General features: G+C 43.0%; 1 protein-coding gene and 1 long non-coding RNA gene across 5 annotated transcripts in view; one reads left to right on the top strand and one right to left on the bottom strand.

Annotated features, from left to right (window-relative positions):
* Positions 1–6728, bottom strand: part of LOC141095284 (uncharacterized) — a 99376-nt gene extending 92648 nt beyond the window's left edge. The window contains exons 1-2 of one of the 2 annotated variants that reach the window (XR_012233351.1): positions 6204–6728; positions 1139–1241 (exon numbers count right to left, since the gene is read on the bottom strand). This is a non-coding gene — a long non-coding RNA (uncharacterized lncRNA). The remainder of the gene's footprint in view (positions 1–1138; positions 1242–6203) is intronic. The other variant, XR_012233350.1, reaches the window with a different exon arrangement.
* An 18-nt stretch (positions 6729–6746) lies between these two features.
* SNED1 (sushi, nidogen and EGF like domains 1) overlaps positions 6747–27172 on the top strand; it is a 274182-nt gene continuing 253756 nt past the window's right edge. For all 3 annotated transcript variants that reach the window (XM_073581216.1, XM_073581215.1, XM_073581214.1), the window contains exon 1: positions 6747–7456. In XM_073581216.1, the coding sequence (XP_073437317.1) occupies positions 7259–7456 (198 nt within the window). In that variant the 5' untranslated portion in view covers positions 6747–7258. The remainder of the gene's footprint in view (positions 7457–27172) is intronic.

Raw genomic sequence — 27172 nt, 5'->3', positions numbered from 1 at the left:
ATAGCACCGGCACGGGAGGTTAGTATAGGTTTTATTATTTTATCGTGGCCAAATTATTTTGATCAAGAAGGGGTTGTCCTAGTAGTGGACAACCCTTTTCATTTATTTATTTCTTTGCAAAAAGTACTGATTACCACACTGATGGTAAAAAGGGAAACACAAATGCAAAACACCAATGACACCTGTAACATTTTTTTACAGAGGTGTGAATGAGCTCTTAGCTAGCAGTCGTCCAGCAGCTAATGTCTAGTTGCTCCAAATCGTTCCATGTCTTTTCAAATGAGAGCGCAGAATAAACCGATGTCAGATGACACCTTCCATTGGCTTATCTTCTACAGGAGAAAGAAATAAAGCACTAAAGGACACTCGTACAACCTCTTCTCAATTAATATGCTTCTCCAAAGCAAAATAATAACAGCTATATAATCACCTCCGGTGTTGGAGTCATGCCAGCGATGTCGGCATTGGCTCTCCCAGGGCTTCCGTGACATAATGTTCAATCAGCGACTGCTTCATTGTCCCCTCCTTCGGACGTAACTGATATCCAGAGGAGGTGAGCCTGCAGCCGCCGGCTCTTACTTCCTCCAGATGTCTGATTTGTCCAAAGAAGGGGACAGTGAAGCGGCAGCTGATTGGATGCAGGGATCATGTAACATAACAATGTGATGCAAGCCCTGGGAGAGCCAGTGCGAACACCGTTGGAACCGCTCTGGCACGAGAGGTGAATATACCTAATATTATTTTACTTGGAGTGACCATAGTGATTTAAAAGGGGTTATCTGGGTAGTGGACAACCCAAGGGAGACTAGGAAGAATCACATTAGATGATCAGCCAGTCCCAATGAATTAGGTTACATCCAGTTGCGGTGGGAGCTGCAAACAGGTGGGGTGCTTGGTGTCTGACCCAAACTGATCTGATATTCATAATCTATCCTATATATAGGTTATTAATATATAAGTCCTATTCAAAAAAAATTCTGAAATACATTGCTCTTAAATGTACGTATTTTCAAATAAGGTTTGGAATAAATTCACAATTTTGACTCCATACAGTTTATTTTTCTGTATACCCTCTTATAGATATTCTTAGGGTTTAAGGCCCTTAGGGGCTTATCTCTCCACTATATACAGTAATTACCTACTATCAGCTGCATTTTTTTTCTTCTCCAATGCCAGTAGAAACCAAATGGAAACTTTTATCACAGTCAGAGAAAGATTGGCCAAAAGTCACAATGTCCTGCCTGCAATAAATAGTAACTTGATTAAACTACGTATATATATTATATAAAAAACATATTTCATGTCTAAATTTACAAATGTAGAATGCCTTCTACAGAGTGTCATCACTGTCCCACCCCAGATGATCAATCTTAACATTTAATTTGGCATAAACTAACATCTTCTTTTTGGAATTAAGTATTTACATTAATATCCTCTTTAAATTGCTTTTTCTTTTCATCAGTGGCGTCATGTTAAGAGTGCTGCTGCCAATCACTGGGCTGAAGGTGTGTTCTGTATTCATTCTGAGGAGTTAAATTTCGTAGGTAAGGCAAAGCATAAGTAGGACAAATCTACACATGCCACTCTTGATCCAAACTGTTATTTACTTCCAATCCAGCACCTGTGCAACTGTGTGTTTGTCAAGTGATGTGTCACCTGACACGTGACCTTCTGTAACCGGTGACCCGTCACATGACACATGAGGAATGGATTTTGGTTGTCAGTTGTGGCTTGGATGGATGGTGCTCAGTGGTAGGACATCAATCCATGAAGTAACTACTAGGAAACCACGGTACTTAGGTTGCAGATAACGTGGACACTCAGGTGGGAGATAAGTATATATCAATTGTCCAGAATGGTTATAACAGCCATTTTGGTCCTTCCCAGAAGTTTCTCATGGCCTGTCTCAAGACTGAATTATACATATCTACAAAGGACATTACATAACAATGGAACATGCTGTATATAATAAAGAAGGGCACTATGTAATAAGGGAAAGTGCTGCACGTAATAAGAGACTACACTGTGTAATAATGGTATGGTTATATATAATAGGAGAGGACACTAATATCAACAGGAGAAAGCAGGAATCCAAAGAAGCTAAATAAAAACATTTTGTATTTGAATAAATTAAAAAAGAGTATTAAAAAAAAAATATGAGTGTTTCAGAGGTTGATCACTGGTGAATTAGTGGTGTGAAAGCTCTCCACCGACAAATCTCCTTATTAGGTCAGGACATATACTGTAAATACATATGTCTAAACCATATATATCCAATTACAGAATCTGATGTGTATATTGTCATACCAACAGTATGTCATACATGATTTTAATTGTAATGCAGGAGGAACAGAGATAACGACGTATTACAGTCAAAGATGTTTAGTAACAATATGTGTAAACTGTTCCTTACGAAATAAAAGAAATAAGCAAGAGCTATATCATAAATATATATGTACAACATTAGAAAAGGAAGGGATTACACGTCCAATACTATAAAAATGCAATTTTATTTACCATATACTTGGTATAAAATAGTACTGACATAACGATACATATATATTAACAAGAAGGATCAGGTAATTTAAGCTGCTATTGTCCTGAACAAACAACATACAAAGTGCTAAGTGCTTTTTATAATGATGGGCCACAAGTAAGGGACTCCATAATAGGAGGGGGTCATAAACAGGTGCGCATCCTGAAAGAAAATTTCATTACCTGACGCAATAGTGCTTACCCATCAACATTCAATCGGGACAAATGCAGCGCCGCCACCGACGGTCCCTTACTTGTGGCCCATCATTATAAAAAGCACTTAGCACTTTGTATGTTGTTTGTTCAGGACAATAGCAGCTTAAATTACCTGATCTTTCTTGTTTATATATATGTATCGTTATGTCAGTACTATTTTATACCAAGTATATGGAAAATAAATTGCATTTTTATAGTATTGGACGTGTACTCCCTTCCTTTTCTGATGTTGTACATGCTGTACAGGAGTGTCCTTTCAAGATCCCCGTGGGGTCGGAACTACATAGTGCTTGACTCACTTGTGGTTTATACGTTTTTGTTCTATATGGTCTTGTTTTATATCATAAATATATATACAGTATACAGGTATTACTTTGTTAAATACCATTTATCAAAAGATATAATGTATGAAATGGTCCAAAAGGCTATCAGTCTATAAGTGCCCAAAATGAATAGTAATATACCATATGCCAACATTTTTGTGGGAAAAATATTTCTTTTTAATTTGCACAGATCAACGTTGTAAAATTCTGTGAAGCACTTGTGTTTTCAAGGTGCTCACCACACATCTAGATAAACTACTTGAGAGGTCTAGTTTCCAAAATGGGGTCACTTGTGGGGGTTTTCCACTGTATAGGTACATCAGGGGCTCTCCAAACGCGACATGACACCCGCAGACCATTCCATCAAAGTCTGTGTTTCAAAATGTCATTCCTTCTTTCCTGACCCTGTTGTACGCCTAAACAGTAGTTTATCATGACATGTGGGGTATCTGCATACTCAGGAGAAATTGTGCAACAAATTTTGGGTTCCATTTTATCCTGTTATCCTTGTAAAAATAAAAAACCTTGAAGCTAAAAGAATATTTTTGTGGGAAAATTTGATTTTTTTTTTAATTTTACATTCCTACATTCCAATTAGTTTCCAAAATGGGGTCACTTGTGGGGAGTTTCTACTGTTTAGGCACATAAGGGGCTCTCCAAACGCGACATGGCGGCTGCTAATTATTCCAGTAAATTTTGCATAGAAAAGTCAAATGGTGCTCCTTCCCTTTCAAGACCTGCTGTGCGCCCAAACAGTAGTTTTACACCACCTATTGAAAATTGGCATGCTCAGGAGACATTGCATAACAAATTGTACGGTGTGATTTCTCCTGCTAACCTTATGAAAATGCAAAATTTGGGGCTAAAAAACATTTTTTGTGGGAAAATGTAATTTTTTTTATTGTAATGGCTAAATGTTATAAACTTCTGTGAAGCAAATGGGGGTTCAAGGTGCTCACAATACATCTAGATAAGTTCCCTGAGGGGTTTAATTTCCAAAATGGTGTAACTTGTGAGCGGTTTCCACTGTTTAGGCACATCAGGGGCTCGCCAAACATGACACGGCGTCTGCTAATTATTCCAGCAAATTTTGCATTCAAAAAGTCAAATGGCGATCTTTCCATTCCAAGCCCTGCTGTGCAGCCAAACAGTAGTTTTCCACCACACATTGGCTATTGGCATACTCAGGAAAAATTGCACAACAAATAGTATGAAGCAATTTCTCCTGTTACCCTTGTGAAAATGCAAAATTTTGGGCTAAAAAACATTTTTGTGGGAAAAATGTTATTTTTTTTTTATTTTCACAGCTCAATGTTATAAACTTCTGTGTAGCATCTGGGGATTCAAGGGGCACACCACACATCTAGATAAGTTCCTTGAGTGGTCTAGATTCCAAAATGGTGTCACTTGTGGGCGGTTTCCATTGTTTGGGCACATCTGGTGCTCTCTAAACGCGATTTTTTTCTTGTTACTCTTGTGAAAATGAAAAAAAAAATTGTCTAAAGTAAAATTTTTGTGAAAAAAGTTCAATGTTCATTTTTTTCCTTCCACATTCCATTAATTCTTGTGAAGCACCTGAATGGTTAATAAACTTCTTGAATGTGGTTTTGCGCACCATGAGGGGTGCAGTTTTTAGAATGGTGTCACTTTTGGGTATTTTTTGTTATATAGGCCCCTCAAAATCACTTCAAATGTGATGTGGTGCCTAAAAAAAAATGGTTTTGTAAATTTTGTTGAAAAAATGAGAAATCAACTTTTAACTATTATAACTTCCTAACAAAAACAAATTATGTTTCAAAAATTGTGCTGATGTAAAGTAGACATGTGGGAAATGTTATTTATTAACTATTTTGTGTGACCTAACTCTCTAATGTAAGGGCATAAGAATTCAGAGTTTGAAAATTTGCCATTCGTCATATCGCACAAATTTCACCGCTATCAGCAATTTTGCAGCGTTGTCTTCACCAATTGAAAGCAATGGGTAGTGCAAAAACTCTGCAAAAATGCAGGTATCAGGCTTTGGTGCCAAAACCTAATGAAGTTGAATGAGAATTTTTTTAAAAAAGCAGTAAACTTTATCAGTATGCACACCACACAAATGTACCCTGACAAAAACGCACCGAAAACCTAAGCAAAAAGCTCATCAAAAACTAAGCAAAACCTGCTTTTCGTAAGCAGCTTAAAAAAATGCAGCAAAAACGCAGCGTGTGAACATAGCCTAAGGGTCTTTGCACACAATGGGCCCGATGCATCAAGGCTTTTACATCAGAAGCCTGGCATAAAAGCTGGAAAATATAGGTGCATTTCGGAGCTGTGATTTCTGACATCTTCACGCCAGATTCTCCCAACTCCATCAAATTGGGTTCTGTAGGGGCGTGACAACCGCCGGTAGACAAATTCATAACAAGCGGCGGCATTCATCACGCCACAAACCCTGCTCCTAGGGGGCTGGACTAGGATTTGTGGTGAGGCGCACACCGCTCGCCCGACGCTCCCGAGTCGTACGCCTCTTCATGAATCAGGAACCAAAGAGGTTTTTCACCGCAGCCCAATGTCATTTTTACTGGGCATAATCTGCCTGAAAAAGTCACACGAAACCGCCCCATAAAACGACCGTGCCCCCTCTTATGTCACTTCACAGGTTAGACCAGGTGACGTGCTCATTCCTCGAGCGACCTCTGCTCGGACGCCGCCTGCGCTCTTTAGGCCTGTCTCACTCATCAGTTTTTTTGGTCAGTCAAAATCCGCTAAAATGGCGGATAACGGATCCGTTCCTGTACTGACCACAACGTTTGGCACCGGACCGTTATTTTAACGGATTCGTCAAAGGAAGAATTTTAAAGGAACCGCTGCCTGGGGAAGGGAGGGAGAATTTTTCAGCCGCCAGAACAGAATTTAGGGTTAAATTTGCGGGCATGCGCAATGAGAAATGCGGATCCGGCCGCCCGAAAAAACGTTGCACGGTCCGTTCGGGTATGTCAGCGGACGTCAAAATTTTGGCGGATCCGCCGGTAATGCAACTCAATAGAAAAAAAACGGATCCGCCAAGAAAAATGGCGTTTGTTTTTTTTTAGCAAAACGGCGGATTTTGACTGATGGACACAAACGGATGTGTGAAACAGGCCTTACCTCAGAGTAATAAGAAACGCTGGCGAAGAACCACTTCAGGAATAAGATGCGCTGTGCACTTGCCTTAGTGATTTCTGCTGGAAAAACCTTTTTATTTCCCCGGTATGTTAAAAACCTCAGTGTGCACACAGCCTTATAGTTTACACAGGGGATGCCAACCAGCATAGTGGTGCTGAGTGCTCAATGGCAGGTGTGCCCAGGTACCCAGAGCAGCCATAGCCCCCACGTTCTGAGCTGAGGCGCCGGCTGCGCACTGCTCAGCGCTTCACAACCTCTGTAGCTGCAGGGCATGCTGGGACCTGCAGTCCCTCACTGCTGGAGACACAGCTGCTGATACGTCCTTAGCTACGGTGACCACCATTGTCGTGCACGGATGTTAGAACACAGCCCCGGACTACGAGTCCCAGGTTGCTTTGCGGAAGGACCGACACATTCCAGAACTCCAGTCCAAAAACTTCTGCCTTTACTTCCCGGGCTCTTTAAGAGACGGCGTCATGACGAGCGGGGTGCCTCCTGATTGGTAGGGGCCCCCACCTCTCATTCCGGGGGGGTGGGGGTTAGATATTGGGGGAGGGGACGACAGACCCCCCCGAGTCACAGTTGTGAACAGAGGGAGAATTCAGTGTCAGTGAGCTGCAGCCTGCACGGGAGACGCTCAGAGACCGGGAGCCCCAGTGCAGGGGCTGCAGCATGGGCATCTCAGGAGTAGGGGGGTGGTAGAGTGGGGGCATGCTGGCATACAGGGGCACTGCTGGCAGAGGAGACGTGTAGTGACTGACTGCTGCAGAGCAGCGATGGAGGGCACCTCTGCATAGTGCAGACGCCACCCTCACATCCATTCTGCCCTGAGAGCAGGGAGCTGGCACTGACCTGCAGAGGACTGGCACAGGCAGAGGACTGGCACAGGCAGTGGGATGAGGGGCTTGCACTCGTAAGACCTCCAGGGTCCCTGCTGGTGGGCATCAGGCGCGCTGTGACTAACCCCAGGACACCCTTAGTCTTCAGGGTGCTGTATAGTGCCACCCTGGGCAGTGCCAGATTCGCCACATTTGGGGATGGGGTCATTGCTCCAGTTTTGGTTCCTGTGGCATGTGTTTTCTGGTGCCCGTGGTTTGGTACCTTTGTCAGATTTTTACCCATTTGGTCCACAACAAGGAGACGCTGTGACCCGCAGGCAGGACGACGGTGGATCTGGACTACTACCCATCTCCAGAGCCTTCACCTTCTTTGGAGACAAGCACAGCGGGCTTTATGTGAGTATAGCATGGCTTTTAGGCGGATCTGTCTCCAGATTTAACGATACAAACTGCGTACACTGTAAAATAGATCTGTTGGACCTAAAGAGGATGGTGTACTTACTTTGAAAATCTGAGTAACAATGAACAATGGCTGTATAATCCTTTGTGAAAGTTTCTTCTTTATTAAACTAGGCATCTCGTAAAATAGTCATTTTCATTTGGGGAATATACAGCCAGGGATTTTCAGTGTAAGTACACCAGTCTCACCAGGTGTAAGAGCTAATTAAAAATGTATTTGGTTTGTATTGTGAAATTTGGCGTAGGATCATTAATGTAATTGTCAAAATCAAAGTCAGTGATCTGCAACTGGCGGCAATCCAGCTTTTCTGAGACTACAACTCTCAGCTGCAGACTGGAAGCATTCTGGAGGTTGTAGTTTCCCAACAGCTGGAGAGCGGAGAGCCATCAGTCATTGCTGACATGTATAAAAATCTGTAATCAACAATAGTGATCTGTTATTTGTGTTCTTCTATACTCCAATCTGTATTTACATGACGTAGGTCAGATCTCTAGAAGTTTTTCTAATTGAAATGTGTGAACAGGAACCAAACAATTGGCTAAAAACAAACCTGATGTCACGACACGCTGAATTGAATGGTGCAAATGAATATACACTGCTCAAAAAAATAAAGGGAACCCTTAAACAACAGAATATAACTCCAAGTAAATCAAACTGTCCACTTAGGAAGCAACACTGACAATCAATTTCACATGCTGTTGTGCGAATGGAATAGACAACAGATGGAAATTATTGGCAATTATCTAGACACCCTCAATAAAGGAGTGGTTCTGCAGGTGGGGACCACAGACCACCTCTCAGTACCAATGCTTTCTGGCTGATGTTTTGGTCACTTTTGAATGTTGGTTGTGCTTTCACACTCGTGGTAGCATGAGACGGACTCGACAATCCACACAAGTGGCTCAGGTAGTGCAGCTCATCCAGGATGGCACATCAATGCGAGCTGTGGCAAGCTGCTTTCATCTGTGAAGAGCACAGGGCGCCAGTGGCGAACTTGCCAGTCCTGGTGTTCTGTGGCTCTGGCAGTGTTCCTCCTTGCACAAAGGCTGAGGTAGCGGTTCTGCTGCTGGGTTGTTGCCCTCCTACAGCCCCCTCCACATCTCCTGGTAGCGCCTCCAGCCTCTGGACACTACGCTGCAGGAGGGCAACAACCCAGCAGCAGAACCGCTACCTCAGCCTTTGTGCAAGGGGGAACAGGAGGAACACTGCCAGAGCCCTGCAAAATGACCTCCAGCAGGCCACAAATGTGCATGTGTCTGCACAAACGGTTAGAAACCAACTTCATGAGGATGGTCTGAGTGCCCAACGTCCACAGATGAGGGATGTGCTCACATCCCAACACCGTGCAAGACGCTTGGCATTTGCCACAGAACACCAGGATTGGCAAATTTGCCACTGGCGCCCTGTGCTCTTCACAGATGAAAGCAGCTTGCCACAGCTCGCATTGATGTGCCATGCTGGATGAGCTGCACTACCTGAGCCACTTGTGTGGGTTGTAGAGTCCGTCTCATGCTACCACTAGTGTGAAAGCACAACCAACATTCAAAAGTGACCAAAACATCAGCCAGAAAGCATTGGTCCTGAGATGTGGTCTGTGGTCCCCATCTGCAGAACCACTCCTTTACTGAGGGTGTCTTGATAATTGCCAATAATTTCCATCTGCTGTCTATTCCATTTGCAGAACAGCATGTGAAATTGATTGTCAATCAGTGTCGCTTCCTAAGTGGACAGTTTGATTTCACAGAAGTTTGATTTACTTGGAACTATATGCTGTTGTTTAAGTGTTCCCGTTATTTTTTTGAGCAGTGTATATGTAGCCAACAGTCTCTGTCTCAGGATTTGCCAAAATGTCTTGAAATGAGCAGTAAGATAATAAGGAGTTCTCTGGGAATTAAGATCACTCGAATCAGAAATCAGTTAAACGTGCTCCAGTGGTTTTAAAATTTGCATGTTTTGTAAAATGGCAGATTTTTCCTAAAGTTTTTCTCATGTTTTTTATTTTTTTGCAAAACTTTGGCCAACTGTTAGTGGAAATATTAAACATGCTACAAATAGTGCTTTTTTGTTTGTACTATTTGTCTTCACCTTTGGAGCTACCACCTATACGACTTGTAAAAGGAACAGAAAACACCCTCGACTTTAAAATTGCCACCCCAAAAAAACTTTTGTAAAAAAAATGCAAAAAAACATTCAATATTAATTTTGTTTAAAGGAACCTTAGTACAAACATTGTCTTCTTCCTTCCCTCTGACAAACGTGGCCACTGTTTCTGTACCATTTTTTACCAGAGACCCCTATAAGCTAGCAGCTGCTTATAAGTATTCACAGAGACATTACAACCTTTTAAGAGGAAGATCAATATTTTCTTCATCCTCTATAAACACATACGCTGCGTGATTGAATGGAAAGGAAGAAAAATGATTTTACAGCATGACCTTGAGATTTTGGCTAAACACTGTTAAGATGAGATAACCCTGACAGTGATGGAGTCAGTTTTGAAATCAGCACTTCTGCCAACATAAAGGTAATACGGTAGTTTACTTAGTGAGGGATTTCTACTTTTATTCATATGTCATCCTACATGTAATATACTTATTTCTCACAAATCACAGAGAATATTCTGGCATTGAGTTTTTGTCTAACTTGAAAAAGACTCTACAGTAGACGTACAGCGGGAAAAAAGTATTTAGTCAGCCACCAATTGTGCAAGTTCTCCCACTCAAAAATATGAGAGGCCTGTAATTGACATCATAGGTAGACCACAACTATGAGAGTCAAAATGAGAAAACAAATCCAGAAAATCACCTTGTCTGATTTGGCAAGATTTATTTTTCAAATTATGGAGGAAAATAAGTATTTGGTCATTAACAAAAGTTCATCTCAATATTTTGTTATATATCCTTTGTTGGCATTGACGGAGGTCAAATGATTTCTGTAAGTCTTCACAAGGTTGGCACACACTGTTGGTGGTATGTTGGCACATTCCTCAATGCAGATCTCCTCTAGAGCAGTGATGTTTTGGGCCTGTCGCTGGGCAAAACTGATTTTCAAATCCCTCCAAAGGTTTTCTATGGGGTTGAGATCTGGAGACTGGCTAGGCCTCTCCAGGACCTTCATATGCTTCTTATGAAGCCACTCCTTTGTTGCCCTGGCGGTGTGCTTGGGATCATTATCATACTGAAAGACCCATCCACATTTCATCTTCAATGCCCTTGCTGATGGAAGGAGGTCTGCACTCAAAATCTGACGATACATGGCCCCATTCATTCTTTCATGTACACAGATCAGTCATCCTGTTCCCTTTACAGAGAAACAGCCCCAAAGCATGATGTTGCCACCCCCATGCTTCACAGTAGGTATGGTGTTTTTTTGGATGCAACTCAGCATTCTGTCTCTGCCAAACATGACGAGTTTTGTTTCTACCAAACAGTTCTCCTTTGGTTTCATAAGACCATATGACATTCTCCCAATACTCTTCTGGATAATCCAAATGCTGTCTAGCAAACTTCAGACGGGCCCGGACATGTGCCGGCTTAAGCAGGCGGAAACGTCTGGCACTGCAGGAACTGAGTCCCTGGTGGCGTAATGTGTTACTGATGGTAGCCTTTATTACGGTGGCCTCAGCTCTCTGCAGGTCATTCACTAGGTCCTTCCGTGTGGTTCTGGGATTTTTGCTCACCGTTCTTGTGATCATTTTGACCTCACGGGGTGAGATCTTGCATGGAGCCCCAGATCGAGGGAGATTATCAGTGGTCTTGTATGTCTTCCATTTTCTTATTATTGCTCCCACAGTTGAATTCATCACACCAAGCTGCTTGTCTATTGCAGATTCAGTCTTCCCAGCCTGGTGCAGGGTTATAATTTTGTTTCTGGTGTCCTTCAACAGCTCTTTGGTCTTCACCATTGTGGAGTTTGGAGTGTGACTGTTAGAGGTTGTGGACAGGTGTCTTTTATGCTGATAACAAGTTCAAACAGGTGCCATTACTACAGGTAAGGAAAGAGGAGCCTCTTAAAGAGGAAGTTACAGGTCTGTGAGAGCCAGAAATCTTGAATATTTTTAGGTGACCAAATACTTATTTTCCACCATAATTTGTAAAATAAATCTTGCCAAATCAGAAAAGGTGAGTTTCTGGATTTGTTTTCTCATTTTGACTCTCATAGTTGTGATCTACCCATGATGTCAATTACAGGCCTCTCATCTTTTTAAGTGGGAGAACTTGCACAATTCGTGGCTGACTAAATACTTTTTTCCCCACTGTAAGAGCAAGATCAAGAATATCGACTCTGTGATGGAATGGTGCCCTCTAAGTTTACTTTTTTTTGGGGTTGCTGAGTGAGGACCAATCTTGTTTTATGGGGTTTGCAAAATTCATGGTGATATTAGTTCAATGTTTTGTTGCCATTCCAATTGTATGTTTGTGCTGTTAGCTGGGTTCTCACTTTGCACCTACAAATAGATAACTCAACCTAAAGATATGAAGATGAATTAGTTAAGAAAGATCCTTAAGACCCTTGCCTTTGGTGTTCTTTACAAATTTCTATAACTGAATTGCAGACTGACATCTTCTTTAGAAGTATAGTGTCTGGAAGAAACGCTGTCAGAAGTACCGATCTGCTGTAAACTTTTATTATGAAACACTTTAGTCCCATTGCTAATTGGTGGTCATACCTCATGGACCTCCACTATATCTTCTGAAATATCTCGGTCATATGGCACCTAAAAGTGATATCCTTTGTGAAACATGTTACATAAAAAATGTAAGCTGTCAAATATGTTCTTTAGAACCCCTGCCTACAAAATTCACATCCATAAGTGATACTATTTATTTTGAATCCATGAATTCATGAAGCATTGTTCAAACGTTTTATTTAAGTGTCTGAAACTCTACAAGATACTGGAAGTAATATGAATCAATGCAAAAACAAAATGGGTTGTCTCATTATATATCTTCAGGAGCACCCTGCTCCCCAGCTTTCCAGCTTCCTACTGGCTGGGAGCCGTTTGCTTGATTTAAAGCTGCACCACTGGCCAAAACTGAGTGCTGTCCAATGCTGCAAGCAGAAGCAGCTTTGCCTCTGCCACATTGGAGTATGCAGGGAGACTGAAGCTGGACAGATCTGGCCAGCTTCATAGCGATGGTTGGCAAGATTTTGTAATCATTGCAGTTCTTACTTAGGAGACCGGCCACTGGATATTTTGCTGGCCAATGTTGTATCAGAAAACATCTGCCCTTTCTGATAATGATTGTTTCGGAATGAAAAGGGCGCATAGCTGACTGCTGAGCGCTAAGTCGGTTTATGACTGCAAGCTGGACATACAACCAAATGATGACTGTACTTATAGACAACTTTCTCTCATTTGAGAATGTGATAAATCGTCAAATCACTTTATTCAGTAATTGTACACTCCCTGACAGAAGTTATGTCGCTTATCCATGTTATGTAAATAAAAGCTTATAACCTGATGTTAAATTCATCCATTGGTTGTATAAATTATTCTTTTGAAAGCTGAAACCCTCCGAAATATGTTTTCAGTTAAGAAAATAAATTGGCATCAATGCAGAAATATTGATCATTTAATGGACACAGAATGGTCAGATTTTGGCAAGACAAAAGTTTTGTCGCCTGGTCATATAATGCACCCAATCCTAGTTTACATCCTCACCTGTGCTCAGTAAATGATCGTTTAATGAGTGGGTGTGTATAAAAAGAAACCCAGCACTCCAGACCTTCACTTGAGCTGCAACTTGAGCTCTGACAACATGCCAAAAATCCACCCTGCGACCAAAGCCTGGATTATCAAGAGGCTGAAGACCAGATCCACTGCAGAGGTGGCTGGCACTTTTAATGTGTCTCAGCGTCAAGTACAAAGAATTAAAAAAAAAAAAGATCGAAGAAACTGGAGATGTGTTTGATAAGCCCAGGTCCGGCAGACCCCACAAGACAACTGCCCAGGAGGAACGTTTGTTGGTTAGAAAATCCAAAGCAAGCCCCTCTTCCACTGCAGCAGAGCTCCAACAGGCCTGGTCACCTCAAGTCCCTGTGTCAACTAGAACAGTTTGTAGGATTCTGTCTCGAAATGGCCTCCATGGGCGAATCAGTGCCCAGAAGCCAGCACTAAACAAAAGGCAAATAAAAAAAGTGTGGCATTTGCAAAGTCCCACAGGCTGCTAAACAGATGGACGCTGGAAACGTGGCAGAAGGTGGATTTCTCTGATGAATCTTCAGTAGAATTACAGCACAGCTGCCACAAATACTGCAGGAGACCTACTGTGGCCCATATGGATCCAAAATATACCCAGGAAACAGTTAAATTTGGTGGTGGAAAGATCATGGTCTGTGGTTACATTCAGTATGGGGGTGTGCGAAACATTTGCAAGGTGGAAAGCAATATCAATAGCCTAAAATATCAAGAAGTATTAGCTACCTCTTATTTTCCAAATCATAACAGGGGTCAAATTCTGCAGCAGGATAGTGCTCCATCTCATCCATCCATCTCTACAACAGAGTTCCTCCAGGCAAAAAAGATCAAGGTGCTCAAGGACTGGCCAGCCCAGTCACCAGACATGAACATCATTGAGCATGTTTGGGGTGGGATGAAAGAGGAAGCTTGGAAGACAAAACCAAAGAATCTAGATGAACTCTGGGAGGCATGTAAGACTGCATTCTTTGCCATTCCTGATGACTTCATTAATAAGTTGTATGAATCATTGTTGAACCGCATGGATGCAGTCCTTCAAGCTCATGGAAGTCCCACAAAATATTAAATATGACTCTAATAGCACCACAACTTCATTCACCAATGTTATGCAACATATATTTGTATTTTAAGTTAATTATTTATTTGAATATCACATTACTTTCTGTGGGCGACAACAATTTTGTCTTGCCAAAATCTGACCATTCTATGTCCATTAAATGATCAATATTTCTGCATTGATGCCAATTTATTTTCTTAACCTAAACCACATTTCGGAGGGTTTCAGCTTTCAAAAAAAATAATTTATACAACCAATGGATGAATTTAACGTCAGGTTATAAGCTTTTATTTCCATAACATGGATAAGGGATATAACTTCTGTCAGGGAGTGTATTGTCATATGATGGAAAAATCACCACAAAGTTCAAGCCATTATATGTTTTCACTGTATGTCACATGCTGTTCACTGTTGTCAAGTGTAATCCATCGTTATCAGCAGAGAAGACGAGACAGATTACAGGAAGTAAGAACATGACTGACTCTCTGCTCTTGCTCTCCTATCTGTCAAAGTGCATACTCTTGAGAGGTGGGTGTTGGGTTCATGGCAGGCAAGTCAATGAATAATGGAAATGGCAGGTGCAATGCTTTCTGAAAAGTAAGGAAAAGAAGGTTCCTTTATGGTGGAGAATTGCTGATGAACGGAAACCACCTCCTGAAAAAAGTGAGTGTGCAGTTGCGTATGAGAATAGGTATAGTTCGTGGATATAATAGACTGGTGTGTGTGCCACAAACTGTTTGAACCTCTTGGCAGTATTACCATGCTTTTCAACAGTATTTGGGGGAAAAACATGCACACTGTAGATTAAGAATTGGTCTCAGTGTGGCCAAACAAATGTACATTGTACATCCTATCGACGATCCACCATCAGCTTGCCAGAATGAACTAATAGATCAGGTAGATGAACTAAAAGTTTAAAACGGCAGAATGCCCTTCTGCAAAGTGAGGACTCAATAGCCATATTTGGCTGATTGTGCGATAAACAACTGTCTTCAGCCATAGAAGGCCGAAAGATTTGTGTCGCATCACTTTTTGATAGTCTATTCTAGGCAATTGTGAACGTTGTATCATTTATTTTTAATGTAAGCAAGTTTTGTTTGAGACCATAGAACAATCTACATAGTATCCGGCAGTATATGTATAGAAGAACAGACATAATGTAACAATGTAGAAGATTGATGGCATGAACTGATAGAGAACGATTCTTTCCCAGATGCCGTGGGCCAATAGTCTGTATCGTGCCTTCTGAATAGCGAAGAGAAACTTGTTTTAGTACGCTTGTCTTTTCAGTCTTCCTTATCTATTGTGGTCATATTTTTGGATATTTTTTAATGCAATGGTCATAGACTCTCATCTTATTTGTTTGGAAAGGTTGATCCAGCTTCTCAATGATGAAACTAGAAAGCTATCGATTCCTGTTAAATTGTGTTTAAAAGGAATGTTTCATCAGGAAATGATCTATTTTTTTAAATAAAGTTTTTGTGTTAAATGTATTTTTCCAGGACGTCCACCTGACAGCACCATGGAGGACGTCCTCCTCCTCCTTACAGGGACAGGAAAGCACACGAGAGGTTAAAAGGCCCCATCCCACCCCTTTGCCTCAGTGTCTTTCCTCTCCCTGCACGGAGGGACATACGAGAGGAGCAGGAAGCTTGCCGGAGGGCGCAGGGGGATTGGGCGGCCGGTCCAATCCTTCCCCCTCTCAGGATGCCCAGGGCCGACACTTCCCGGTGGGGAGTCCCTCTGCCCCAAAGCCAGGAGCAGGACGTCGCTCCTGGAGGGAGCCGCTCCTCCCGGTGGGAGGCTCTTGGCTCCAGGCCGCGCGGCAGTCAGAAGCCGGGTCCCCGCAGGCAGCGAGCGATGCCGGCGCGATAATTTACAGACCGCGCGGCAGTTGCGGCTGGAAGCCGGGCCCCGCACGCAGCGGGCGGTGTGGGCGCCGGCGATAGAGATCCCGGGGCAACTAGAAGCCGGGTCCCCGCAGAAAGCCGGATGGGCTCCGCCATTGCAGGACGCTCGGTGGGAAGAGGTGGTCCTCTCCATAACGGCAATCCACCTAGAGGGTTCTCAGAACGTAGTAGCGGACTATCTAAGCAGACAGAGGGTGTTACATCACCCGCTGCCACGCTCCTCGCTGCTCCCGCTGTGCCGCTCATGGCCGTGTCCTCTGCCCCGCCTCCCGAGCGCCGGCTCGCTCGCCTCTCCCGGCGCGCTCCCGGAGGGCGCACGCATCGTCCTGCGTCCTCTCCTCCACCGCCGCTGCCGGCCTTCCGTGCCCGTCGGGTGCGCCTGCGCACTGCGCGCTAGTATTCTGTTTCCACTGCTCCACCTCCTGGCCCCTCCTGACCCGGAAGCGCTGCCTGCAGCCCTATATCTGGCAGTCTCGCCTCCTGCCCGGTGCCTGACTATCCATTGTGCCTAGCTCTGCTTATTCAGGTACACTCTGCTCTGCACTTCTCCAGCCTAGCGCCCTGTCCTGCTTTCCCTGGGTCCCAGTGTCCTCTTGTGATTGCTCCCTCTGTTTTTTCCCTAGTGTCTGCTTTGCCTCCGGTCTCCAGCCTGCCGCCGCAGGGCCTACCTCTGTCTACCTGGATCCGTACCTGCCTAGCGTAACCCTTGTGGCTATCCCTGGTCTCTCCCTACTGTGTCCCCGGGTATCAGCCTCCGCGGCGATAGTCTCTCTGAGGCTTGCCCCAGACACTCCCTGTATAGGGGGTGGTCCACTTGGCCAGCTCGCCTCAAGGAGGTTCGTCGTCGCGGTCCTGCGGGTTCACTTCCGGTTCCCCTCAGTCCTACAGCATAACATAGGGTCAGCCCGACAGAGTGGGAACTAAACGAAGAAATCTTCCATCAGCTTTGTCAGCGTTGGGGGACCCCCAGTATAGACCTGTTTGCAAACCGGAAGAACTCAAAGGTCGCCAGATTCTACTCCTTGAACCCAGCAGGCCACGCAGCATCTTCGCCCCACAATTAGGCAGCTCACCCCGCCCTGGGACCTCGGCCTGGTACTCAGATCTTTATGTAGGGACCCCTACATGCCTAGTGATAGAATGACCATTTCGACTCTCTCTCGGAAGACGGCTTTCCTGGTAGCCATTACCACGGCCAAAAGAATAGGGGAGATCCAGGCCCTGTCCACCAAGGATCCATATCTCCAGATCAGAGACGATCATATAACCTTAAGATTAGATCCGGCTTTTATCCCCAAGGTAGCCTCTTACCAAAATATAAATCAGGAGATAGTGCTACCATCCTTCTGCAGCAATCCCCGCAATGAGAAAGAACAGCATCTCCACTCCCTAGACGTAAGATGGGCAGTTATAAGCTATCTAGAGGCCACCAATGACTGGCGTATTGACTCAAACCTGTTCATCCTCTTCGGGGGTAAAAATAGGGGGAGAAAAGCCTCTAAGGCGTCCATCGCAAGATGGATCACGTCAGTAATTTCAGACGCCTACCAGTCGGAAGGCGCCAACCCACCAGATACCTTAAGGGCCCACTCTACTAGGGCAGTTTCAGCCTCCTGGGCCGAGCGCGCAGGCGCCTCAGTCGAGCAGATTTGTAGAGCGGCAACTTGGGCCAGCCTGAATACATTTTGCAAGCACTACAAACTTGATGTGCTATCAGGCCAACATACCGCATTTGGGAGAAAAGTTCTCCAGGCGGTGATCCCACCCTGAGGAGGTGCTTTGGTACTCTCCATGGTGCTGTCAGGTGGACGTCCTGGAAAATAGGTATTAGACCTACCGGTAATGATGTTTCCAGGAGTCCATCCTGACAGCACGGGTAGTTCCCTCCCTGATAGGTTATGCTATGTTAAGTTATGTCATATGATGTAATATGATGATACCATTAAAAGAGTTATAGCATTATCCACGCTGTGGTACTTGTTAAGTCACTGAGGGAAAGGGGTGGGACGGGGCCTTTTAACCTCTCGTGTACTTTCCTGTCCCTGTAAGGAGGAGGAGGACGTCATCCATGGTGCTGTCAGGATGGACTCCTGGAAACATCATTACCGGTAGGTCTAATACCTATTTTTGGCAATATTTTTTGTTTTCATTCACAATCTTTATTAAACATAAAAGTTCTAAATCTTAAAATTTTCACTATTGTCACAGGTGCTTTTTTTAGACTTTTACTTTCTTGTTGCTTCAGGAATTAACACATGAACTTAGCCACAATGGTCAGGCCTAGATACTCTGTCTTTTGGATGTTGTGAAGGGAGGGGTTGCAGTGTCAGGTGTGACATCTCCTATTGGATTGGTGGATCCTGTGTTATCAGCTGTATATAGAGGTGTTACCTGTCATTGTTATCCTGCCTCTACTGATAAGTAGTCTGCTGAAAACTACCCTATTCCTGAAAGGACAGGAAGGATGAGTTTAAAAAAGTTCTAGTGGCCAGTGTGAAAATTGCAAGATTTCTTCTGTATATTTTTGTATAAATCAAGGTTATTAAATTGAATATACAATATAGAAGTACAATCATTTATAATACACAAGAGTATAATCACACATTTGTGATCAAGTTAATGACATATCATTTTCAGTAAGTTTGTTTAGTGTCAAAGGTTACCACAGCTTCCACTCATTATTGATTTTATTGATATTAGCAATCAACATTAAAGAGATTTATGTGATGACAACAATAGCTATGCTGCACATAATTATGCATAAAGAATCATAAAAAGTAGAGTTCTAGATAGGAAAGAGAAGGTGAATAGGAAAAAGAGTAAGAAAGAAGGGGGGATGAGGACAGAGTAGGGGAGAAGGTTGCGTGGGAAAGGGAACAAGGATTTCAAATCTCTCCATCGAGCAGGCCCATGCCTTCCAACCTGCAGGAGGAGGGGGTGAGGATCTAATTTATTGGCTCTAAGTTCTAGGTAGACAGGACAAGCCACATGTATATTGTCAATGTTGTAAAGACTTCTAATTTAATCGTAAGTGTGGCTTAAGATCCAGATAACCAGAAGTCTAAGGGCCCCGTCACACATATCGACTCACCAGCGATCCCGACAACGATGTGAAATTGTCAGGATCGCTGGTGTGTCGCTACATGATCACTGGTGAGCTGCCAAACAGGCAGCTTCACCAGCGATCAGGACAGCGGCACGCGGGTAACAAGCGACGCACGTCGCTTAGTTACCCACTGTGTACCTTAGTTACCAGCGTGCTGGTGCAGGGAGCTGGTAACCAAGGTACACATTGGGTTTCTAAGCGCCGCGCCAGCTTGAAAAATGATTTTAAAATCCAAAATGTTGGCCTACTGAAATGTATGTTCAATAAATGCATTCAATACTTGGTCGAGGCTCCTTTTGCATCAATTACTGCATCAATGCGGCGTGGCATGGAGGCGATCAGCCTGTAGCACTGCTGAGGTGCAGATGTATTGAGGCCTGTTTATACAGGTAAGAATCTTTGCCTGTTTTGGGGATTTTCCTGAATATTGGAGGATTTTTTCCTCTTTCTGTGGTTTTCATGTTAGAGTAGGACTGGCAAGTGTAAGGAACCTTGGCACGGTTTGCCAGCTTACGTATTATGGCCAGAATATCAACCAATACCTTACATATATTTATACAGTTAGGTCCATATATATTTGGACAGAGACAACATTTTTCTAATTTTGGTTCTAGACATTACCATAATGAATTTTAAACCAAACAATTCAGATGCAGTTGAAGTTCAGACTTTCAGCTTTCATTTGACGGTATCCACATTAAAATTGGATGAAGGGTTTAGGAGTTTCAGCTCCTTAACATGTGCCACCCTGTTTTTAAAGGGACCAAAAGTAATTGGACAATTGACTCCAAGGCTATTTCATGGACAGGTGTGGGCAATCCCTTCGTTATGTCATTCTCAATTAAGCAGATAAAAGGCCTGGAGTTGATTTGAGATGTGGTGCTTGCACTTGGAAGGTTTTGCTGTGAAGGAAACAAGCGGTCAAAGGAGCTCTCCATGCAGGTGAAACAAGCCATCCTTAAGCTGCAAAAACAGAAAAAACCCATCCGAGAAATTGCTACAATGTTAGGAGTGGCAAAATATACAGTTTGGTACATCCTGAGAAAGAAAGAAAACACTGGTGAACTCATCAATGCAAAAAGACCTGGGTGCCTACGGAAGACAACAGTGGTGGATGATCGCAGAATAATCTCCATGGTGAAGAGAAACCCCTTCACAACAGCCAACCAAGTGACCAACACTCTCCAGGAGGTAGGCGTATCAATATCCAAATCTACCATAAAGAGAAGACTGCATGAAAATAAATACAGAGGGTTCACTGCATGGTGCAAGCCACTCATAAGCATCAAGAATCAAAAGGCTAGACTGGACTTTGCCAAAAAACATCTAAAAAAGCCAGCACAGTTCTGGAAGAACATTCTGTGGACAGATGAAACCAAGATCAACCTCTACCAGAATGATGGAAAGAGAAAAGTATGGCGAAGGTGTGGTACAGCTCATGATCCAGAGCTTACCACATCATCTGTAAAACACGGCAGAGGCAGTGTGATGGCTTGGGCATGCATGGCTGCCAGTGGCACTGGGTCACTAGTGTTTATTGATGATGTGACACAGGACAGAAGCAGCCGAATGAATTCTGAGGTATTCAGAGCCATACTGTGTGCTCAGATGCAGCCAAACTGATTGGTCGTCGTTTCATACTACAGATGGACAATGACCCAAAACATAAAGCCAAAGCAACCCAGGAGTTTATTAAAACAAAGAAGTGGAATATTCTTGAATGGCCAAGTCAGTCACCTGATCTCAACCCAATTGAGCATGCATTTCACTTGTTAAAGACTAAACTTCAGACAGAAAGGCCCACAAACAAACAGCAACTGAAAACCACCGCAGTGAAGGCCTGGCAGAGCATCAAAAAGGAGGAAACACAGCGTCTGGTGATGTCCATGAGTTCAAGACTTCATGCAGTCATTGCCAACAAAGGGTTTTCAACCAAGTACTAGAAATGAACATTTTATTTACAATTATTTAATCTGTCCAATTACTTTTGGTCTCTTTAAAAACAGGGTGTCACATGTTAAGGAGCTGAAACTCCTAAATCCTTCATCCAATTTTAATGTGGATACCCTCAAATGAAAGCTGAAAGTCTGAACTTCAACTTCATCTGAATTGTTTTGTTTAAAATTCATTGTGGTAATGTCTAGAACAAAAATTAGAAAAATGTTGTCTCTGTCCAAATATATATGGACCTAACTGTATGTTTTTATGCACTTTATATCTTTTTCAGGGTGCAGTTGGACCCAAATGGTTCTGTAAACTGTGGCCTCTGTTCACACGTGATGCATTATAGTTAGCACTGGGCAGCCCCCCTATATGGTGTTACTGAGAGGCTGTGAACCTGATGCTCTGCATTCCCTGTGTGAACACTGTCACACACAGATTATTTTTTTGCACTGGTGTGCCACACGGCCAATCCTTGATTGTAGGCTGGCTGTCTCATTTGGTATATTGCACCTGTGCAGTTGCCATTTTACTTGGGTCCGCTGCACCCTGTTTAGTGCAGATGTATTGAACATCTATGCCTGTTTTTGGTGTTTTCCTGGATATTGGAGGATTTTTTTCCTCTTTCTGTGGTTTTCGTGTTATGGAAGCCCAGGTTGCTTTGATAGCAGCCTTCAGCTCGTCTTCATTGTTGGGTCTGGTGTCTCTCATCTTCCTCTTGACAATACCCCATAGATTCTCTATGGAGTTAAGGTCGGGCCAGTTTGCTGGCCAATCAAGCACGGTGATACTGTTGTTTTTAAACCAGGTATTGGTACTTTTGGCAGTGTGGACAGGTGCCAAGTCCTGCTGGAGAATGAAATTTCCATCTCCAAAAGCTTGTCGGTAGAGGGAATCATGAAGTGCTCTAAAATTTCCTGGTAGATGGCTACGCTGACTTTGGTCTTGATACAACACAGTGGACCTACACCAGCAGATGACATGGCTCCCCAAACCATCACTGATTGCGGAAACTTCACACTAGACCTCAAGCAACTTGGATTGTGGACTCTCCACTCTTCCTCCAGACTCTGGGACCTTGATTTCCAAATGAAATGCGAAACTTACTTTCATCTGAAAACAACACCTTGGGCCACTGAGCAACAGTCCAGTTCTTTTTCTCCTTGGCCCAGGTAAGACGCTTCTGGCGTTGTCTATTGGTCATGAGTGGCTTGACACAAGGAATGTGACACTTGTAGCCCATGTCCTGGATACCTCTGTGTGTGATGGGCCTTGAAGCAATGACTCCAGCAGCAGTCCACTCCTTGTGAATCTCCCCCAAATTTTTGAATGGCCTTTTCTTAACAATCCTTTCAAGGCTGCTGTTATGCCGGTTGCCTTTTTCTACCACACTCTTTCGTTTCACTAAACGTTCCATTAGTATGCTTGGATACAGCACTCCGTGAACAGCTAGCTTCTTTAGCAATGACCTTTTGTGGCTTACGCTCCTTGTGGAGTGTGTCAGTGACTGCCTTCTGGACATCTGTCAAGTCTGCAGTCTTCCCCATGATTGTGGAGCCTACTGAAACAGACTAAGGGACCTTTTTAAACACTTAGGCAGCCTTTGCAGGTGTTTTTTTGTTAATTATTCTAATTTACTGAGATAATGCCTTTTGGGTTTTCATTGGCTGTAAGCCATAATCATCAACATTAACAGAAATAAACACATGAAATACATCACTCTGTTTGTAATGACTCTCTATAATATGAAATTCACTTTTGGTATTGAAGAACTGAAATAAATTTAACTTTTTTGGATGATATTCTAATTTAGTGAGAAGCACTACATATACAGCTGGTGAAATAAGTATTGAACATGTCTCCAGTTTTCTAAGTAAATACATTTTAAAGTTGCTATTGACATGAAATGTTACCCCTTAGAACCTAATCAGAGGCCTCTCATACAGGCAAATCAGATCTTGTGCTTTGTACTAAGGAGGAGTCTGAAATACATGTTTGCAAATTGAAAATAGGGTAAAAGTCAAAGTAAGGTAGAAAGGCTCGTTAAAGAGTCGATATTGACTTTTAGGATTGCTACATCCAATAGGTGGCTCTAGAGTTCAAGTCCTCATCCTCTCTGAAAAGACATGTGCACTGAATTTATTGTAACAGCAAAACACAGCCTAGTAAGTAACACATCACTGTAAGCATGATCTTTGTCCCTACATTATGCTCCTCTCAGATTACATAGCAAAAACCTGCTGACAGGTTTCCTTTAGAGGACAAAATACCATATATATATATATATATATATATATATAGAGTGTTTTGGGGTTGCTACACTAATGATAACTCCAACTTTGGTGAGTTATATTGTTAATTTTGTCCTTTCTTTAGACCTCCTGTGAAATAAAGGTAATTTGATCATTAATGAATGAATAAAGATGCTGATGAAGTGCCCCACTCTATTCTTATAGAGTATGACTTATGTGCAGTCCTCTCCCGGGCTGTACTCCAGGGACTCTAGACAGAAGTGGTGTCACAATGTACAAGATGTGATTTGGAGGTATGGTAACATTCAGGGAATCTTGGACAATATACTTGTACAGCAGCTGCTGAGCTAAACATTGAGGATTAGCGGTGTGGAGTGACTTGTAAATTTTCAACAAATCCCAAATCAAAGAGTTTATAGTTTGTTGCAACATCCTGACATGCAGTAATTTTTTTTATTATTACTTTATTTCTTCTGTTATGTTCAAGTCGTGACTCAAACAATCATGTTCAATTTGTGCACAATGGAGTAGTACGCTGGGGAGCTGATGGGTTAAAGCTTCTGTGCCAGAAAAGAGAGGGAGATGGAGGATAGTGGGTGGAGGGGAGCAGGGTCTTCTCCATGCGACCTTGCTGTAAAACAATTTATAAGCTTATGCAACAATGTATAAAACAAACTGGTCTACTGAAAACAATTTGTACTGATTATGCAACTCAAGTCCCTACAGTTTTTCCTTTACTGCTTTTTTTTTTTAATTTATTTTATTTATTTTTTTTTTTACAAATTGACTAATTCCTTGGAGTGGTAGAACTCAATCCAGATGTAAATGACTGGATATTGAGGATCTTCTTACCAATTCATAGATTAGAAACACATATACATTTTAATCTTCAAAGCCAAGATTTTCTCTAGCTGTACACACAGAGAACGTTATGTATACAGAAGCGTTTATATACATCCCAGAGACTAGGGTTAAATGAACTGTTAGTCTACATTTCTCTACCAATTGTGTATGCAGGATTTATGGAATGTTTCTGCAAAAGCAATGTTGAAACATGAATTTATCTGTGGAAATAATTTTTTGCATATATCTCATACACTGTAGAAGACATGACACACAACAGTCTTGATGTAGTCATACACATTATACTGACAGCCACACACACTAATTTTGGCCAAACTGGCAGACCATTTCATATGTATGGGGTGTCCTGATTTCCTGATTGATGTTAGATTCTGTGAACCACAACGATCAGGTATGGTGGATGTCAACCTACACCCTACATGTGTGATAGAAACTCATATCTTTCTCTGCCAATTTATGACCAGATGAAAGTTCAGCTGAACTTTGAGTTCAGAAGAAAAAAAAATCGCCAACACCTTAAGTTTTATTTTTCTAGGCAAGAGTGAAGGTTTTAGAACTTTGTCAAGACTTTATTCTGTTTGGCTGTGATTCCGTGATTGGTTATACTCTTCCAGTTAGTAAACATTCACCCTTGAATTCCATTTTTATTTAAAACTTATAGCTCCAATATTTTGCACTGATCAAATGCTTAGTAAATTTTAGTATTTTTTTTTTCCAAAGCTTTAAATTCTTTGCATAGACATAGATTTATATAGTTTTCAAGTTCTTTTGAATTGGTGCGTTCTTTAACATAAGCCGTCAATATTAGATTGGCGGTGGTAGGAAGGGTTTTCCAATTCTTTACAATGAATGCCTATCCGGGAACCTGTCAGGCTATTCATTCTTCCCAAACCTCAGGCGGCATGAATCACGCCATGACTGCAAAATTGCATCCAGCTATATTATGCTCTAAAACTTTGGAGATCTGGCCAGGGACTATAGCTGGAAAACTAGACTAGTCTAGCACCACCCTCGCCCAGCTCTTCTCGGTTCCGCTGTAGGTGATTGACAAGTCTCTTCTTCATGTGTACATGTCATGGAAGGAAGGAACGCAGCTTAGCTTACTAGCTTACACTCTCTCGCAGCCAGGCCACAACGACGTTGGGCGTGCGTCCCAGGTGGTAATGGAATGTGGACCCACTGGACCACAGAGGGGGACTCAGGCCTACTCGGACTAGGGAAGGGCATCGACCAGGGTCTGTGGCAGCTGAGCATGTGGGCAAAGTGGTGACACGCAGGACTAATGACACCGCACAACTTCAGGTATGAAGAAACATAGAGTTTACTTAGACAAAGTCATCATACAGATCACAAGACATAATGTAGGCTCCCGATTCCGCACATCACGGGTCAGCAGACGTCAGACGATGGCAAGAGGTCATCACGGGTTGATACAGTCCAAGGTCATCTGGCACGGGCATATCAGGAGAACCTCTCTCTCAGGCACAGCAGGAGAACATCAGACACCGACCTCGGAGAGACATCATCACAGGAAGGACCCCAGGTTAGAGGCAGGACATCGGGACACAGGCAAAACATGGACAGAACGGATCCAGGAATACAGACATGGAAGCTCAAGATATCGGCTGGTCAGATCAAAGACACACAGGCAGAGCCGTCACCGAGAAACTAGCGGTATGGCGCAAGCACCGCAGGATCAGGCCTGGACGGAGCTAGCACCGCATAATAAGCTGAGCACAGCGTAGTTTACGCTCAGCAGGAACACTGGACTCCATCTTCAGAAGACGAACACAGGTTAATCTTCAAGACACAGGTCTCTAGTAACTCAGTCACTGGGTACAGAGGCGTATCTAGGCTTTCTGGCACCCGGGGCAAGAATTTGGTTCGGTGCCCCCCCCCCCCAAGTACATATGCGACTTGCACACTTAGCCATGTAGCCACGTGCCGCTCTCCCTAATGCTCTCAATGTTCAGTAAAAAGCTGAAAGCAGGATGAGAAGCTCGTCACAAGACCATAACTATGAAAATCGCATATGAGTGAAGTGTCCATGTGATGACTACTGGAACCTGCAGAGCTGAATCCTGACATTGCAGCTTCTGAATTCTCACAATGAATGCACCTGCACACTTGGGATTCTCCTTTGCCGATATACAGTCATGTCAGCACAAGCATGTGATTTATATAATTCTGGCCACATTCCGACTAGACATGCCCGGCCTCTTTCAGTTCATTTTCATTGAGTGAGGCCACACATGTCTAGTCAGCATGTGACCACATGTATGTAAATTACCGGCACGACAGAATCCTGACAGCGTTCAGTGTGCACTGTGAGAATTCAGAAGTCTGCAGTCACATAGAATGACTGCAGACTCAGCACAAACCTGGACAACCCCTTTAATGTTCCTAACAAATAAAAACATGAGAATTAGACAGTATCACAAATAATATTTACATCCAGGTACCTTATAGATGACGTCGTCTCTGGAGTCGGTCTCCTTTTCTTCTTCTTGTCCAGACCCCATGATGAGTTTTCTCATCCACAGCCGTCTCTGCAGACTTCCATCTTCTCCGGTCTTCTGCAGCAAATCTCCACACGATGCCCTTAAAGATAGAAGTGTCATTATAATGCTCCTAAATAAAAATATCTGCAATATACTGTCACCTCACACTATTCCCCTCCCTCCTCATACTGTCTCCACTAACATCTCTCTGTTCACCTCATATATTTACCCCCTCACTCTCTATACTGTCTTCTCACACATACCCCCGACTCCCCATACTGTGTCTGCACACATGCCATCACCCTCACTCACCATACTGT

This window comes from Dendrobates tinctorius, unplaced genomic scaffold (genome assembly GCF_039654945.1).
Source record: "Dendrobates tinctorius isolate UK_male_01 unplaced genomic scaffold, ASM3965494v1 ptg000069l, whole genome shotgun sequence".
In the NCBI taxonomy this organism is placed as follows: Eukaryota; Metazoa; Chordata; class Amphibia; order Anura; family Dendrobatidae; genus Dendrobates; species Dendrobates tinctorius.
This window is presented reverse-complemented; position numbering and strand designations above follow the sequence as displayed.